General features: G+C 39.7%; 1 protein-coding gene across 1 annotated transcript; it reads right to left on the bottom strand.

The window, feature by feature from the left end:
• Window positions 1–253: 253 nt before the first annotated feature.
• LOC121905177 (neurexophilin-1) lies at window positions 254–15,614 on the bottom strand. Its single transcript, XM_042423214.1, has 2 exons — window positions 15,477–15,614; window positions 254–5,042 (listed from the first exon to the last, which is right to left on the bottom strand). The coding sequence occupies exons 1-2, from the start codon at window positions 15,558–15,560 to the stop codon at window positions 4,245–4,247; spliced, it is 882 nt and encodes a 293-aa protein (XP_042279148.1). The 5' UTR covers window positions 15,561–15,614; the 3' UTR covers window positions 254–4,244.
• Window positions 15,615–16,198: the final 584 nt, after the last annotated feature.

Genomic DNA, 16,198 nt, shown 5'->3' with positions numbered 1-16,198 from the left:
GTGCATTAGGATAGCTCCGGCACCAAAGGACAGCTGTCACTAAAGCAATTAAAATGACAAAGGTTAATTAATTCTCTCCAGTTTTTTACCTGATATGAGACATTCACAATGAGTGAGTTTTCATTTCCGGAGGAGTAATAGTGTTTTGAGGAGAGTAATTTATTTGTGATTTAAAAAAAAAAAAAAAAAAAAAAAAAGAACACCAGCCATTGTCTGATAGAGCCTTTAATATGTCAATACCTCCTACAAAACTGTGCCCCAGGACAGCGTCGGCCCCAGATTTGAAATGAATTCTGCAGCAGGACATGATCAGAAATGACAATTGGTTGTTTTTTTTTTTAAGAAGACGTCTATTATTTGTTCTGCGATAGCGCTAACAAAATGTGATTTGCTTATAAATGAAGCACATAAGGATCTTTTACACTTTTTAAACTGAGCTTTTGAACAAACATCTGTAAGTGGGGGGGGGGGAACGAAGCTCTACATTTTTTTACTGCGGTTGGGGGTCAAGCGGAAGAAAACCAAGATGCAAATAATTACTATGCCAACCACCTCTGACACCACGAGAGCAGAACCCAAGAACTTTCTAATCCACCTAAATGTCAAAGCAATGTTCGCAGCCCTCCCTCCGTGTGAATCTCCACAGGCTGCCAAAAGGCCAGTGGTTAGTCATCTGTTTACTCCTGCAGCTGCTGGGTGTCATTGGGACTCTGAAGGAGAAATCCCATGATTCTCTCTGCCATTTCTGACAGCTCCCGCCCAGACCACATTAATCAGGGATTGTGGGCGAGTTGGGGATAGACGGCAGGCATGGATGGCTCCGGCCCAGGACAACTGAACCGAGGGAGAAGATCTGGGCCCAAAGATAACTTAGACGCCCAAACGCTGGCGGGTTGTAATACTGTCGGTTTCATTCATACACACATAGAGCTCCATAAACGGACAGTTTCTCCAAGGAAACACCCAGTTTTTCTTGCTGCCGGGTAAAAATCTGTGCTTTGAAATTAACATAATTTTAAGAAATGTTGGTTTTTGAAGCAGAGTTTTTATGAATCTGACCTTTTCACAATTGTGCAAATTAGTCTCCAAGAAATTTAAGTTATTAGATATTTGAGATTGGTTTGAATTAAATTTCTGAAAAGCTCTATTTCCTACGTGAGATGGTTTTTAATTATACGACGCTACTTTTCTTCCTTACTTTCCTCTCCGTTTAATCACTTCACTGAGTCGATCTGATAGTTAACAAAAGGTTAGCCCTACCGCTAAAAGGCAAAATACAAAAATTGGAAGCTGCTGTCACTCCCAAAATGATTGCAGGTGTTTTAATACTCTCTTAACACCCGACCAAACAATTAAATCAAACTTATTAATATCTCCAGGTGCTAAGATTTGTTTTAAATCAGTAAAGTTATTAAACACAGACGTAAAACAGCTTGATATTTGCAATGACTATCAAACAAAAAATGCTCATTTTTCATCTTAAACCTGCATTAATTGATTTGTTTAACAACTTGGAGGCAACAGAACAAGCTGTGAACACAACATTGACATATTTTCACCTTTTTATAAAGTTGATCACTACACTACATTTCTACTTCAGCAACATTTGGAGTTGTTTTTTTGGAGAAAATATTGGACTTACATAATGTGAGTCCAATGTTTACTCCCTTTTGATCTCCAGCAACTCCTGAGAAAAAATATTTGGCTCTTTAGCTACTAAATGCTTCACTGTGTTCACCAGCTAGTCAATCTGTCTCCGTCTGTCGTTTTTTTAGAGCTTTTCTGCCACTGGAGGTGACGCTCAGGGCAGCGAGGGTAAACCAAAATAAAAACAGTGCAGACCCTAAAATCAGAACAAAAAGCTGAAAGACACACAAGTCGGTCAACGATTCTCTGCGTTCGTCGACACCTCGTACATCACACACAGTTAATTTTGTCATTATTATTATTATTGTCATTAATAATTCCGCCTTAAACACAACACGTATATTGTATTTACCCTCAGACGACATCAGTCAGGGAACAGATCCATCTCTCAGCAGCTTTCACACCAAACACTTTTTTTTTGTGCCAGACTGTTTACACTTGTAAGATTATGTGCATAATGAGGTCGCATTGTCTCGGCAAAGTGCTGCCTTTTAATTCTTTGAAGCTGAACAAACTGTCCCTGGCACATTTTGGGTAGGGGTGGAGAGATATCAGAGTCACTTTATTGAGATGAAAGAACTGGCCCAAACAGCAATCTGAGACATTAGTCATTCCTTCTTCTCGGTGACAGAAACATGCTCTCAATTTACGAGTCAGGTGCTTCCAGTGATTTCTGCCAGCCTTGTTCCTCCACATCATAAATTCCTCTTTATGCTCACTCATCCCACAGGCAGACCCCCTATTCTTTGGCCTGCCTTGTCAGAAAAATACACCCCATGTTGGCATATTGGACGCCGTCCAGGCTGCGATTAGCAGTTACTGTGTTGCGTATACCATAGTGTACACTATGAAAGAGCACTGAATTTAAATAGACAGCAGTGATTGCGCCCCTAGGTGCACATTTGTACTTTTTTACAGGTTTTCTATCGGCACTTTAATTTGTTCTTTCTCTGATGTTGACTCTGCAGAGCTCCCACTTACACTGTGTTCATTTTCTCTTAATGCTTCACGTGGAGCCACTGGCTCCCAATTTATGTAATGAAGGTTTAATAGCCAATTGGAACATCCAATATCATTAACAGCCAGCGTTAGTCTCATCTAGAATTTGCCTTTTTGATAACCAGTGGTGCAAACGTTTGATAGGTGGAATGTGTGATTAGCACCTGCTGTTTAATGTATGTCTCCTCTGTCTCCTCTGCAGCAAGAAACCACTTTTTCTTTTTTTATCTTTTTTTTTTTTTACCACATCTCACATTTTAACACAATATCTGTTCTGTTTCAACCTTTGTTAAATGAACTTCATATTATCTTCTCTAACACCTCCATGTTTTCCTCTTCAGCTTGTTCTAATATCTATTTTTAAACACTTTCAGACACTTGTTTTTTTTTTTTTCTATATAGATGCTAAACCCTACTGTGTACAGATATTTTTGGATACTGCGGGGGCACTGTGGCTCTGACACTCCTAACAACAGGTTGCTTGTCATGTTAGTGATACAGAAGATGAAATTTATTATACCGGACTTGTTTTATGTCACAAACATAAGAGCCACGTCTTAAGTGTCTAAAATGGAAATGCAGGACTGAGAACACAGCAGAATTAGGGCACAGTTATGTTTTTTTTTTTTTTTTAAAGCAGTGCAGAAAATGATCTTCTGTATCCCTGTCATCTTGTGTGTCTTCTGCAAGTTTTATTTATTTATTGCAACATTTACTTGCTTTTGTCTGATTTGACGGGAGCCCTCCATTGGTGTCTTTTTTTTCCGTGCGCCATCTATGCCCTTAAAACCGCTAAACACATAACGCAGAATTAAAATAGAAGTTGTTTTTTTTTGTTTTTTTTTCTTCTTCTTCTTCCTCTTTTTCTCCTGTAACAATCATGACTCAGTGAAGATTATTTCTGACAGCTGCAATAACATGAAAATATAGATGGATGTTTTTCAGTTGTTTACCACATTCGGTTCATGCATGGACATGGACGAGATTCCAACAACAATATCAGAGAGGTATATTGACTCTAACAATCGCACTGCAGAAAACAACACCATTCAAAATATGTTTGCTTTTTCCCATTATGCCCTCTAATGCATACTGACAGATTCTTCTTATTTGCATTGACATTTACGTGTTTGCAATGATTACCAGAGACTGATTGGAAAAGACAGAAAGCATGATTGAGACGGAAATACATTATCGACATAAACAACTAAATTAGCAGGAGAAAACATTAATAAAATTGTTTTCTGGTCTTTGTGTGGAATCCACAATATTTACATAAATACAATCAGCATATTTTTATAGTTGGCTTGAGAATTTCCTTTCAATGTAAGCAGCTATGCATATAATATGAGTATTGCAAGCCTATAAATGCTTCCCTAAATGCTCTCATAATGACCTTGGGGTAGGTCTGTTCATTGGAGCAATATCAGTCTTGCGACAAGGATATGTTAGCTGTAATAATGCCTGTCAACATCTCAAGTTTCAAGTGTTTGGACTCCATTTTCATTCAAATAATTTGACGTCGCTCAGGGCGCAACGGCCTGTCTCTGCATCTTTTTTTTTTTTTTCTTTTTTCTTCCCGTCATCCAGTCAGGTGATCACCCGGTGGGGAGGTAAGGGGTGTCACTGTGGTAGTTGTAATCTGGACACACTTTCTGCACCAGCTTGTAGTCGGTGCTGTAGAAGGTGATGAAGATGCAGATGACTTTGAAGGGCTTGGAGCACAGCCAGGACACGTGACTCTGGGTCTGCTCCTGGGGGCAGCTCTGGGAGGGGTCGTGGGCACACAGTGAGTTCCTGGTGCCCTTCTCCACCTTCTCGTACTCCACCCTGCAGTTGAACAGCTTGGTGTCCTTGGTCTCCAGAGCCGTCTGCTGTTGCTGCTGCTGCTGCTGGTGATGGTGGTGGTACTGCTGGTGCGGCTGGTGGACCTGGAACTCCACAGCTTTGGTCGGCGGAACGAGGCCCACGGATACATTGCCCTGACCAGTCGAGTTGTGGCGGAAGTAGACGCTAAAGGTCCCGTTTCCGTGATCCACGATTTTGCCGGTGATGAGAAGGTTCAGCTTCACCGTCTTGATGTTGGAATGGAAGTCGCCCCAACCGAACATCTTCTTGAACTTGCCAGTCTTGACGATGGGCCTCCTTTTCGTCCTGGATCGAGGGTCGCGGGGGTTTGAGGCGTTGTAAAGCCACTGCTCCTGTTTAGAGAACGGGTCCGCCTCATCATAGTTCAGATCCAGAGAGGTGAAGTTCTCTTTGCCGTAAAGGGACTGGGACAGGAGACGACTGATGGAGAAGGCCTTGCTGCTCTCGGTCCAGTAAGTCTTCACTTTGGATTTTGAGCTCTCTCTCAAGTCTGAATTTCCTGAACTTGGTGAATCAGCGCTGGAAACCTGGAAACACAAACAAACAAGCAAAAATCACTGTTGGGTAGAATTTCAATTGGAAACCACTAAGAGAGCTCACAACGCCAACAAGGCTGCACAATTCTCTCTCAATCCTCTGGATCCAGAGCTGCATCAAAGTACAAGTGGTGACACAAATTCATACAGATTGGCCGATGGTGGCCTTGAGTTTTGGACCAAAGACAAATTCTGTCAGGAAATATTACAGCTTGTTATAAAGGTGCCAAATTTCAAGTGAGTAAGACTCATCAGCAGTTACTTATGCGCTTTTAAATTAGATCCTCAAAGAAAAACAACAACAGTCATTTTAGAAAATGCCCTAAAACAACATATGTTTACGTTCAAGTGACAAAGCCATGAAGTGGCTAGAGGAATTTTGGAGGAAATAGTTTGATATTGTCAAAAAGCCACAAAGTCCACAGGGAGGAGGTCAGGGTAGATGGGTGAGTAAACAAAACATTGGCGAACGATGACGACAATCATCCCCTAACTTTAATCAAATGGTTGTTATTTTGACTATGATGACGAAGGTCATCTAATCTTAACAAAGTCAGTTTCATAACCTAAACCACAATCTTTCCCTGACCAAGTCGTTTATGTGCCTAAACCCAATCAAACCTTCGCCATAGCTAATAAACACCTCTATGTTTCCAACAGTGATTTGTAACAGTTTTGGAAGGTGCTGACAAACTATGTTGTCCTGCCGAGATGGGGCGTCAGATCAGAACATGCTTCTATGTGGAGGGCACTTATAAACAACATATTGTTGAATTTGGACTGGTTGATTTAAATATATCATGTTGGTATGTGTAACACCAGTTAACATACCAACAGTTAGCAATTGGTACGTGAATGTGACGTCAAATTCTTGTTGCAACCACAAGTAATTATGGCAGTTCATCTCAAATAGACCATTCCTCCAAGAATTTGGCAAGACATTATAGGAAAACTGTATTTTATGAGGGTCTTACAATTTTACAATAAACAACGATTTTGTATGCCAAATTGGGGAAAATCAGGTGAAATTTGTTTGAGGAATGATGAAAAAACAAACAAAAAATTCTAAATGTCGGAAAATCTTGTTAGACAGAAATGTTTGGGATCTATATCGAAAGCATTTTCTGTATTAAAACAAATTTCTCTACATGAAGGATTGAATCCTCTACAAAACTAGAGGACTGTGCAGGCTCAGTGGACCAGCAGGGTGGCCCTTCGAATTACTTTTAATTTCACACCTTACGAATTACTATGTCCATTACCAACGTTTAGTTCCAACACAGGAATCAATGCGGTCTTTACTGAACGTGTGGACATCAGGGGTCATGTGTGTGCGCACAAAAACCAATGCATACACCGTTTCCTGCACACAAACTGGTATTTATAAAAACAGAATATGTGCATCTCACACATCACACATCTCTTTAGACCAGACGTCCACATGTTTTTCTAAAGTGATCTGAGGGTGATGTGATGAGGTGGAGATGAAATATAAGCTGAGAGACAGAATCTTCTAGTAAAACATTGTTTAGCTTGATAACCAGCTGCACTGATGATTTATTTTGCGTTTACACAGAGATTTTTAAAATGCCAATCAAAGGCACATTTATGAAGGTAACATTGATTAATTACTTTTGTGTGATTCTTTTAATTTACATAGGAGTCAACATTTCATTTTGCTGTTACTATTGATTTTATTCTGTCCTTAGCTGTGACACACTTTGTGAGGTCGGTTTTAGATAAAGGTACAAATCATTGAATACATTTCTGAGATATCACTGCCAGTGATGGTTTACAGTCTATGTGATGAATTAATGATATGGACGGTATGAAGAACCACACAGCTGTGTGTAATGGTCGTGTGTAATGACAGCTGTTCTGCAACACAATCGTTGAAACTGCACTTCTTCTTTCCTGCTTGTTTCATTGACAGGTGTACAGACTGGTGGAGCAGGTGGTGAATTGATATGAAAACGGCTGGTTCAGAGTTGGTCTTCATCCATTTATGGCTAACTGTGGGAGTGGAAACGAGGCTCATGCACCAGTTCCTCAATGGTTCCTCAACTGAGATGCATAAAACAGAACTCTGGAACAGCTTTATTAATCTGACAAAAAGAGTGCGTATGCATATTTCTGGCTTTGTGCATACACACAGCTTTAGTCCTGAATCTACTCAGAGTTTTATGTGGCCTCAGGTGGTGGATGCAGCATGTCCGACTTTCATGCAAGAAATGGGAGTTGTGTCTTGTAGCAGTCTAATTATTAATGTTGGCCTTTTTGTCCTAGATTTTTTGTTCTTTCTTTGATCTTTCCCTCAACTTAATCTTACTGTGGTTGCAGTGCAAGAATACTGTAGAAAATAAATCATTTAAAAAATGTTTTCGTTGAACAATAATCTGGATTTTTGTCCAGTATCAACCTTCAGCCTTATGATACGGTTAGTTGTGGCTTCCTGGTTGAAATCTGTTTACATCCTAATAATCCATCTACAAGCATGTCAGCACCTTCAACAAAAGGTGTTAATGCTGTAATCAACTCTTACAGCATGCGAAACGTCTTGTGTGAGTCGTCCTAATCAAGATTAAGGGTATTCCTGCCATACGTCGAGATGAATGAAGCGCTTCTCGGGTGCAGACGTGATGCAACAGCAGACTATTACCTGCTGAATGTGCCCTGAATGGATGATTGATGATTCATTCTGTGTCTCTCCTCTAACAATCACACAGATGAGAGAGCGAAGATTCCCCGTGCACCCCACAGAGGCCCGTGACAGTGATGTCCAAACCCCGGCCGAGGAATGTGACAGCAGATCTATCTGGTCGAATCGTTTACATTTCGTACCTTCACCTCGCGATCAATACTCCTGAAAATAAGGTCTTCTCTCATTCAGAAAGTTCTCTGAATGACATTGTAGTACAGTACGCCCTGGTGTGTGTGTGTGTGTGGAGCTCTGACTGAGTAAACTGTTGCAGCGGTTGTGATCTCTCTCTAAAGCGCACGTTCATTTTATGCACTTGACTTCAGAGTGGAGGAGTTTGAAAAGATGGCCTCCAGTTGTTTTTGAAGAGAGCCCGATGATGAATGACCTGATGAGAACAAACCGTTAGTGGCATTGTGGAGACGTTGGCTTAGCTGTTACATCTTTCTAGCCTGAGCTTTTTTTTTTTTTTTCTGAATGAGACATGATACGCCGAAGCTTTTCAAACACGGAAAAAAAAATTCCGTCTTTGCAGCCAAGTTGGTTTCATAAAGGAGGAAAAAAAAAAAAAAGCTGCAAGATCGTCAGAGCAGAATGTTTGTAGAAATATGAATTCCAGCAGTCAGGTCGTTTCCTTACGCAGCGGGGCAGTTAAACCGTATTAATGAACATCTCCTTTTGTCTTCCATTGCTGGAAACAAAAGTCTGTTATGTTGCCTCACTGGTGATGTATCGTAAAAAGATAAATCCAGTACGAGGATAAGGGAGGCTTCCTGTTCAGGATTTATTGGCACCATTATAGTCTAACATAAACCTCCTTAGGATGTAAAAGTTCAGTGAAATAGTATCTTATAGACTGTCAGCTGAGCAGCGATAAAGTCGATTATAACGTTATAGTTCAGTCTTCATTCTTGGGTTTAATGTTCATGTTTCATCTTTCAGTTGTTCATTTTGAAGGTTGTAATGGTACAAATGAACATACATTTATAGGAAAACACAGCAGCTAACTGAAGTTAATTGTCACTGACAGAACAGTAAGGTTTCTATACACATTGTATGTTAGATTATGAGGTCGTGCAGAAACATTTAAACATCAGATTATTATTCTTTCCAATTACATGTATAGGATTTGGTTAAATGGATTTGTAAAACTTGATCCCTGGTGGGTTTAAACGTTTCACATGTTTGCAATAATCGCGACTGAATATATATTCCTCTCTAAATGACCTTTGACCCGTAATCCAAATCGTAAACCCCCGTTTTATTTTTCATGAATATTTCTATTCTGAGTCGTTAAAGAGTGAGGTCTCTAATGATCGAATGGAATATCATTTTTTCGTAGCGCGGTAATTACTTATGCTTCTCAGTAACTGGTTTTTAGCCTCAACAGAGTCCAGAAATCAGATAAAAGGGGATATTAGGAAACTGCTTTGAGCTGGTTTAAGTGACTGTCAGGCTAATAACTGACAGTGTATGTGTGGATATAACATTTTTAATGTGCAAATATTTCCTAAACAATACAAATCCAAGCAGGTTTAGGAGGCAAATGTTTAAAGTTTTATCATTTTTATCAAGCAGGAACTTGAGATGCCTTCAGTATGTTTTTGAAAATTTTGTGCAACTTCATGAATAATTTTGTAAGAGAAAAGTGTCACCGGAGTCTCATTTTTTTTTTTTTTTTGGAAGGGATTTCTTCAATTTTCTTCCTCCCCCTGAGATTATCAAACACAAAAATTACACAGCACATCTGAAGCGCGTGCCCAGTCATCATCAGACCTAACTCCTTGTTGTGGAAGCTCGCTCTGTTGTCACTGGCGTTAAACTGTGACATGCAATTAGCTTTCATCTAAAGCACCTGACAGTCTCTGGATTAGAGCACTCACAGGCACATTCACAGAGACTCCACTTCACGGATTAGAGCCCAACCTGTAATCCAGCCCGGGGAGATTAGGCAGATCAGAGGCAGTCCTGACTAAAGCAACGTTTATATCCAGAACACCCCAGCTGACTGCACCAACACTCGGAGGGCCAAGATTTACCTCTCGCCGGCTTCAAAAAACATGCAAGCGAGGCACGAACAGAGTGTGTGTGTGTGTGTGTGTGAGATACATGAATGTGCCTGAAAGACTGCAGAGAGAAAACAGGGAGAGTGCTGTTGGATAAAGGACAGAGAAAAAAACAACAACATGGTAGCGTAAAGGTCAACAGTCACACTTTGATAACTTTGGTCTTAACAGATATTGGTTTGTCAATATCGGGTTTTATTAAATATCAAATAAGGGTCAGACAATATAAGCCCTCAGCTAAAGGTGAAATTTATTTGGTACTTAATTGCCTTTATTTAATTGTGGTGAATTTTATTATTATATGTATTGTAGTGATTTCAGTAGATGTTGTGGGCTATCATGTTTTAAAGCTGTTTGGTTTACAGCTGGTTGCTTATTGTTCATCTATGAATTGTGAACAGCTCATTTAAACATCTCAGATTGATTCTTTTTAATATTTTTTTTAGTGACCAGAAACAGAAATTATTCAGTATTTCACCAGATAAAAGCAAAGATTAGAGAAAAAATCTGAAGAAATGAATATAACTTCTGAAGCACAACAGAACTTTTTTGTTTTTACAATCCCATTAATCCTCTAAAATGTAACTTGTGACCCATCAGACGACCCACAGGTCAGGAACTACTGCCGTAGAGGACAGTAACAGTACATATTCCTGCTAATCATACAGACAAAATGGTAATAATATCTGTAATGTAAGAGTCAGACAAAAGATCTGATTGCTCCCAATAAATCAAATTTAACAGAACATCGTCTTGATCTGAGACATTGTCAAGTAAACACCACGTAGTATCATAACGTTAAAACAACCATCATTCAGGCTGTTGTGATCTGAATCATTAGGAGTCATTCTACTTCCAGACTTGACCAATCAGAACAGTGTTATTCATCCCAATATTTATAATGAAAGAAAAAAAAAGATAAAGATAAAGACATGCAATCTTCTACACACAAAAATATAAAAAATAGTGAATACAGAAAACAGAAAATTCCCTAAAATGCTTTGAATGGCAAAAAAGAATCACAAACTAACAGAATTAATAATAACAACAAGGAAACATGTTCACTCCTGAGAGAGACTTCAATGAATCCAATAAATAGATAAATAATAAACCAAATAATGAATCCAAAATGGAAATGATTAGCTATCATGAAAACTTACCACATAGAAAAATAAAAACAAACAAACAAACAGTGTGTTTATCTGCAGCATGCTGCTGTGTTTCTGGGTATCCATTCATTGCTGTATAATTAACAGACTGAAGGAAGTCTGGGGATATTCTTTATTTTTCTTATTGTCAACAAATCCCATGAAAACACCAAAACAATACAAACAATGATCCTACTAACAAGTATTATCTGTGTATCCGGAGCCTGATATATCTTATTCCTCTGTGCTGTAAAGCTGCTTTGTTGTGTTAAAAACATGAAGGAGCAGCGTTCGGTTTTTATGCTCCACATATCTGAAACAAACTCCCAGAAACCTGCAGGTCTGCTGCAACTCTCTGTTCTTTTATATCACAGCTGAAGACTTTTCTGTTTGTCGCTGCCTTTTCTTTAAATCAAATTGAAGCTTCTGATTAATATCTTACATGGCAACTGTCTTATTCTATTTTAGCTTATTTTTATTTCCAATTTAACAATTCTTAATTGTATTTAAATGCATTTTTTATATTGCCTTATGTTGCTTTTACATTCTGTATTGATGCCTTTTATGTTTTATGTAAAGCACTATGAATTGCCTCACTGTTGAAATCTGCTATACAAATAATCTTTCCTTTTTAAAAAAAACTATTAAAAACACATCAGTGAGCCACACTGTTGCACATCTCATCCCACACACGTCGTCCCACTGCTGTAAATACTCACCACTGCAACAAAAGTGTATTAATCCACAGCTGAAAATAGTCCCTCAACAAATGTACTATTTACTCCTGTTTGAGTAACTTCTGCTAAAAGCTAAAGTGCCCTGCTGTTAGAAAATTATTTCACTTTTTTTTTTTTTAAATATGAAACTAAATATTCACAGCCTGTTTTTTTTTTTAAAGATTTACATCTTCAGTGGGAACCAGTGGGCTTGTGGCGCAGCGAGGGTAGGGAAGTCAGAAAGCATTAAAAAACTGACTTTTCATGAGATTTGTTGTCAATCAGGAAAAAGAATTTTACAGCCTTATAATGGATTAAAAGAGATAACAGCACGTCACTGTGTAACCTGCGTTTGAAAATTAACAGCAACAATGTAAAGTTTACACGACTTTTACGGTAGTTTAAGAAGTTTAAACGTGCAAACGAAGCAGTTTTTTTTAAAGAGCTGCTGTTCCCGGCATAATTTCATTACTTGGAGTCTCAACAGAGTTTTAATGTTAAATCAGAGCATTAGTCACACCCAGACAAGTAAAATTATTGTGTCAAAACTTTAGCTCAAATTTAAAGATATTACATAAAAGTAAAATATATTGTTATCAGTAGCTTTAAACAGCTACTCCAGTGGTTTAGTGTTGCACTTCCATAAAGTTTGTGGACTCATGAGACAAAGTTGAAGAAAAAAGAAGTTTTTTTGTCCTTAGTGTCATTATATCTCCCATAATTCAAACAAAAGCACCTTTTTGTTGCCTGGTAGGGTCTCTTTTATACAGAAATACTGACATCACACCAATTTACAGGAAGCCATACTGGCCAAAGCCTTTTTATACGCATCATATATTAAATATAGTGTTTTGAGCGAAAGATATTTGAATGTATCTCCCAATCATATGTGGAAGCTTTCATTTCGCGGCTCAGAGTTTTTCTAACTTTTTTTTTAACCTGCAGTTTGTTATGCAGGAGTCTCCCGCCCTCCAAACCCCATTTAACTGTCTGTTAATATTATTCCCAGGTTCGGTGTATGAGGCAGAATCCCTCGACAAGATAACACAAACCGCATCGGCGTGCAGAAGTCCTTTAGGAAACGACTCTCAGATTGCCAGATGCAGCATATATGCAGGTTGTTGGACAAACCTAAATGCTATCTACTCTCGGCGAGGCTGTGATAAGGCGCAGGCGTCCGCTCTTTGGAACAGGAAGATAAACAACCCCCCGGCTTCCCTCGGGAGCTCGGAGGATATTCTATGGGCTGGACCCTCCAACAGCCAACAAATTCTACCTTTAATAGAACCACCGGAGAAGCCAGATGACTCTGCGGTGGGCTGTACACAAAACCTTACGAGGAAGAATGAAAGTGTGTGTCAGTTTTCATTTACCTGAATGCTGCGGCTGCTGCGACCGCTGTGTGTGTGGGGAGGATTTGTGAGTGCGACAGTTTCTAGTTTAACGGAGTTAGAATGGAGAGCCGCCGAGGTGATGGCAGATTTGGGCTGCCACTTTACAATCTTGATTGGATGGTGTGTGTTCAGAGTTCTGGCTTCAACGTGGAGAAATTAATAGAGTTGTAGTTTTTTGTGAGTAAAAACCACACTGCGAAAGTTGGAAAAGGAATTGTGCAGATTTATTTACTTCTTAAAATTTTGGTCCAGAGATGTTTAAAGTGAAGGGAGCTAGAGTTTGGCTCAAGGACATGTGGCTTGACATCAAACCTGTGACCTTTCGGGTATGAAACAGTCATTCTAACCTGTGGCTACACCTCCAGACAGCATGTATGATTCACAAAGCTCTGAACAGTTCAAGGCTTTCAAAATATAACAGTTTATGAATTCTCATCTTTGATGCATAAAGCCACTTTTCTGTGTTTGACTAAAATGTTCCTCTAGACAGGAAGGTAGTTTAAGAGTCCTTAGTCTGTTGATGCCGTCTTTTAGAGTATTTTCCATGTGGGCACTTGGGATATGATTATCGTCATAGTCATTTACTGTGAATTTAACTGGTCTCGCCTTGTGAGGTCCCCCTGTAGTCGAGTTGATGGATTCAACTAAGGGCATTTTGACGCCCACTAAGAGTTTAGGTCTATATTCTCCCGGTGATATCAAAGTGATACCTGAGGGGGGTCAGAGATGATGACAAATCACAAAGTGTGTCAAGACATCACAGGCAGCTGTGGATGGAGCCGAGTCCTATCACTGCAGCACTGCTTTAAGAGGCCGGGGCACAATTATTACCATGACTTCTGAGGAGGATAAATACTGTACGCGGACAGACTGCGGGATATTAGAGTGGGGCAGTTTGAAGAAGAAGAAGAAGGAGGAGGAGGAGGAAGAAAGAGAGTGGAGGGGGGGGGAGGGAACCTAGCCACCAGTTTTCCAACTTACCCAGAGGAAAAATGCATAATCATATTATTTCACACACGACTTGGTTCAAAGGCGGCCAAAATAAGTTTGTGAGGTTCCCATGGGTCTGTCAATCTGTTGAAGGAGCTGCAGGCGAAAGCTTAGGATGCACCGAGTACGAAACAATTATGATCATCCCATTAAAGCATAGCGAAGCAATTTGGCAGCCCAGTCTGGAAAAAAAAAAAAAAAAAAAAACACACACTCCCATCAAGTGATGCTATGAGATCAGCTAGTCCTGCCATACTGCTATTGTACATATAACTCACATACTTAATGATTAATGTTTGTCTTGATATTGTGACAATAGGAGAATCCATGTTAATTAATGTTATTGCTCCTGAAATCGAAGAATCCTTGTGTTCGTTCAAATCAAAAAAAAAAAGGCTCTGTAAAATAAAAAAAATTTAAAAAAGGGGGTGGGGGGGCGAGGGGATAGGGGGGTGAAATGATTAGTGCGCTTAGTCAGCTGTGAAATTGAGTTTATGGTTTTCAAGACGGTGAATTCAATTCGATAATGGGTATTAAGTTGTAGAGAATAATTAATAGTAATTGACTTCTTTCCATCACTATGCAAATTAAACACAGATAACACCACGGGAGCTTTTTAAGGCCAGTCAAGTTTGTGGGGATTAAGTTTATGGAATTTTTGTTGGAGAGAGGAGTGGCGCCTGTTCTGCTTTGATTGCTTTGTTGACAGATTTATCAGTGGGTGAGGGGTTACTGTCTCTCCGAGGATTAAAGGAATTGGGTTGTCACAAACTGTCAAGGCATTGAGTTAGTAGCATTCTGGTATGTTTGTCATAATGGGCTCAGGCTGTTCTCCGCCGTACTGTCAAATATATTCTTATTGAACCGCATCTGTAAGTGGGAGAAAAGGAGGGTAAAAATGCACAGGCAGGATTGAATGGATAGTGCTGAGCAGGAAATATCCAGCGGGTGGATTTGTCAAGATGCAGATTTGGATTTGGAGAGCTTGTGTTGACACTGACATCGGTTAATTAACGAAGCGATGCATGGATCTGGTTTCGAGATGTTAAATTTATCATCTCAGGCAACAGATTTAAGGAAAACTATTTAAAAACATGCCCTTAACTCTGCTGTAATACAGGTAAGATGCCTTGAGAAAAAGAGGAAAACAGCTTAATTATATGCTGTTAAATATTTTCTAGACTTTCACATTATCAGACTGTGGCTTAACATGATCTTACAGGGATAAATTCTGCTTGTTTTTACTCTGTGAGGTCCTCTTTGTCCTCCCACTACCTGAAACTCACTTGTCAAAAATGTCCTTTTGCGAACATTCCTGAATATCCTCGCTATTAGAAGAGCGCACACAGTTATCACAGAAATTGTAGAGACATAAAATAACTAAAGGTCAAATCAAAATGACATTTAACTCACCAGAGAGATGAACGACAGCAGCAAGAGAGCGGCAGCCAACAGACATGTGGTCCTCATGCCTCCGTGTGGAGCGTCTCCCCTCATGTCAACCTGTCCTTGATCTTCTCAGCCTCTGATGAGCCGCAAAATATCTCCTCCTGACTGAGCCGGTATCAGCTGCCGAACTTGAGGAGAAATAAAGAGTGAGGAAGGCGGTCCTGAGGCGAGAGAGCAGAGATGAATCTTCTCAGGCTCATTCAGGAGGGTCAGAGATGTCTGATGCTGTTTAAAACGGTTCAAGTGTCTACTGGAGTGGTTTCTGATGCGGGGGTCTGGAGGTGTCTGGTGGTGAGAACGGAGGTGTTTGTACATCTGAGTGTCAGTGTGGAGGGATGTTTTATACAGCACGCTTTGAGGTTCACACACACACACACACACACACACACACACACACACACAAAGAGAGAGATAGAAGGGGGGGGAGTATAGAGAAAGACAGGGGGGAGGGATTGAGAGAGATAGAGTGAGGGAGTGAGGAAGGGGGAGCAGAGAAGGAGGTCCACATTATAGACTTTTGAGAGGCAACTTTTCTTTTAACGTCGTCAGGGGCTGACATCTAGTGGCAGTCAGCTGCAGTGGCTTTTTTTTTTTTATCTTTACATGCTGTAAACACAAAAAAACTTGCCATAACTGCAGATTCTCACCTTTTTTAAAGTTGTAAGTCTTTAGATTTTCAATACATT

This window comes from Thunnus maccoyii, chromosome 10, assembly GCF_910596095.1.
Source record: "Thunnus maccoyii chromosome 10, fThuMac1.1, whole genome shotgun sequence".
Classification (NCBI taxonomy): domain Eukaryota; kingdom Metazoa; phylum Chordata; class Actinopteri; order Scombriformes; family Scombridae; genus Thunnus; species Thunnus maccoyii.
The sequence above is the reverse complement of the archived record's forward strand: the minus strand, read 5'-3'. Positions and strand labels throughout refer to the sequence as shown.

Excerpts from the sequence above, each read along its gene's own strand:
- LOC121905177 (XM_042423214.1), bottom strand. The coding sequence starts at position 15,560 with ATGAGGGGAGACGCTCCACACGGAGGCATGAGGACCACATGTCTGTTG. Across the intron at positions 5,043-15,476 it reads TGCTGTCGTTCATCTCTCTG|GTTTCCAGCGCTGATTCACC; the intron begins GTGAGTTAAATG and ends TTGTGTTTCCAG.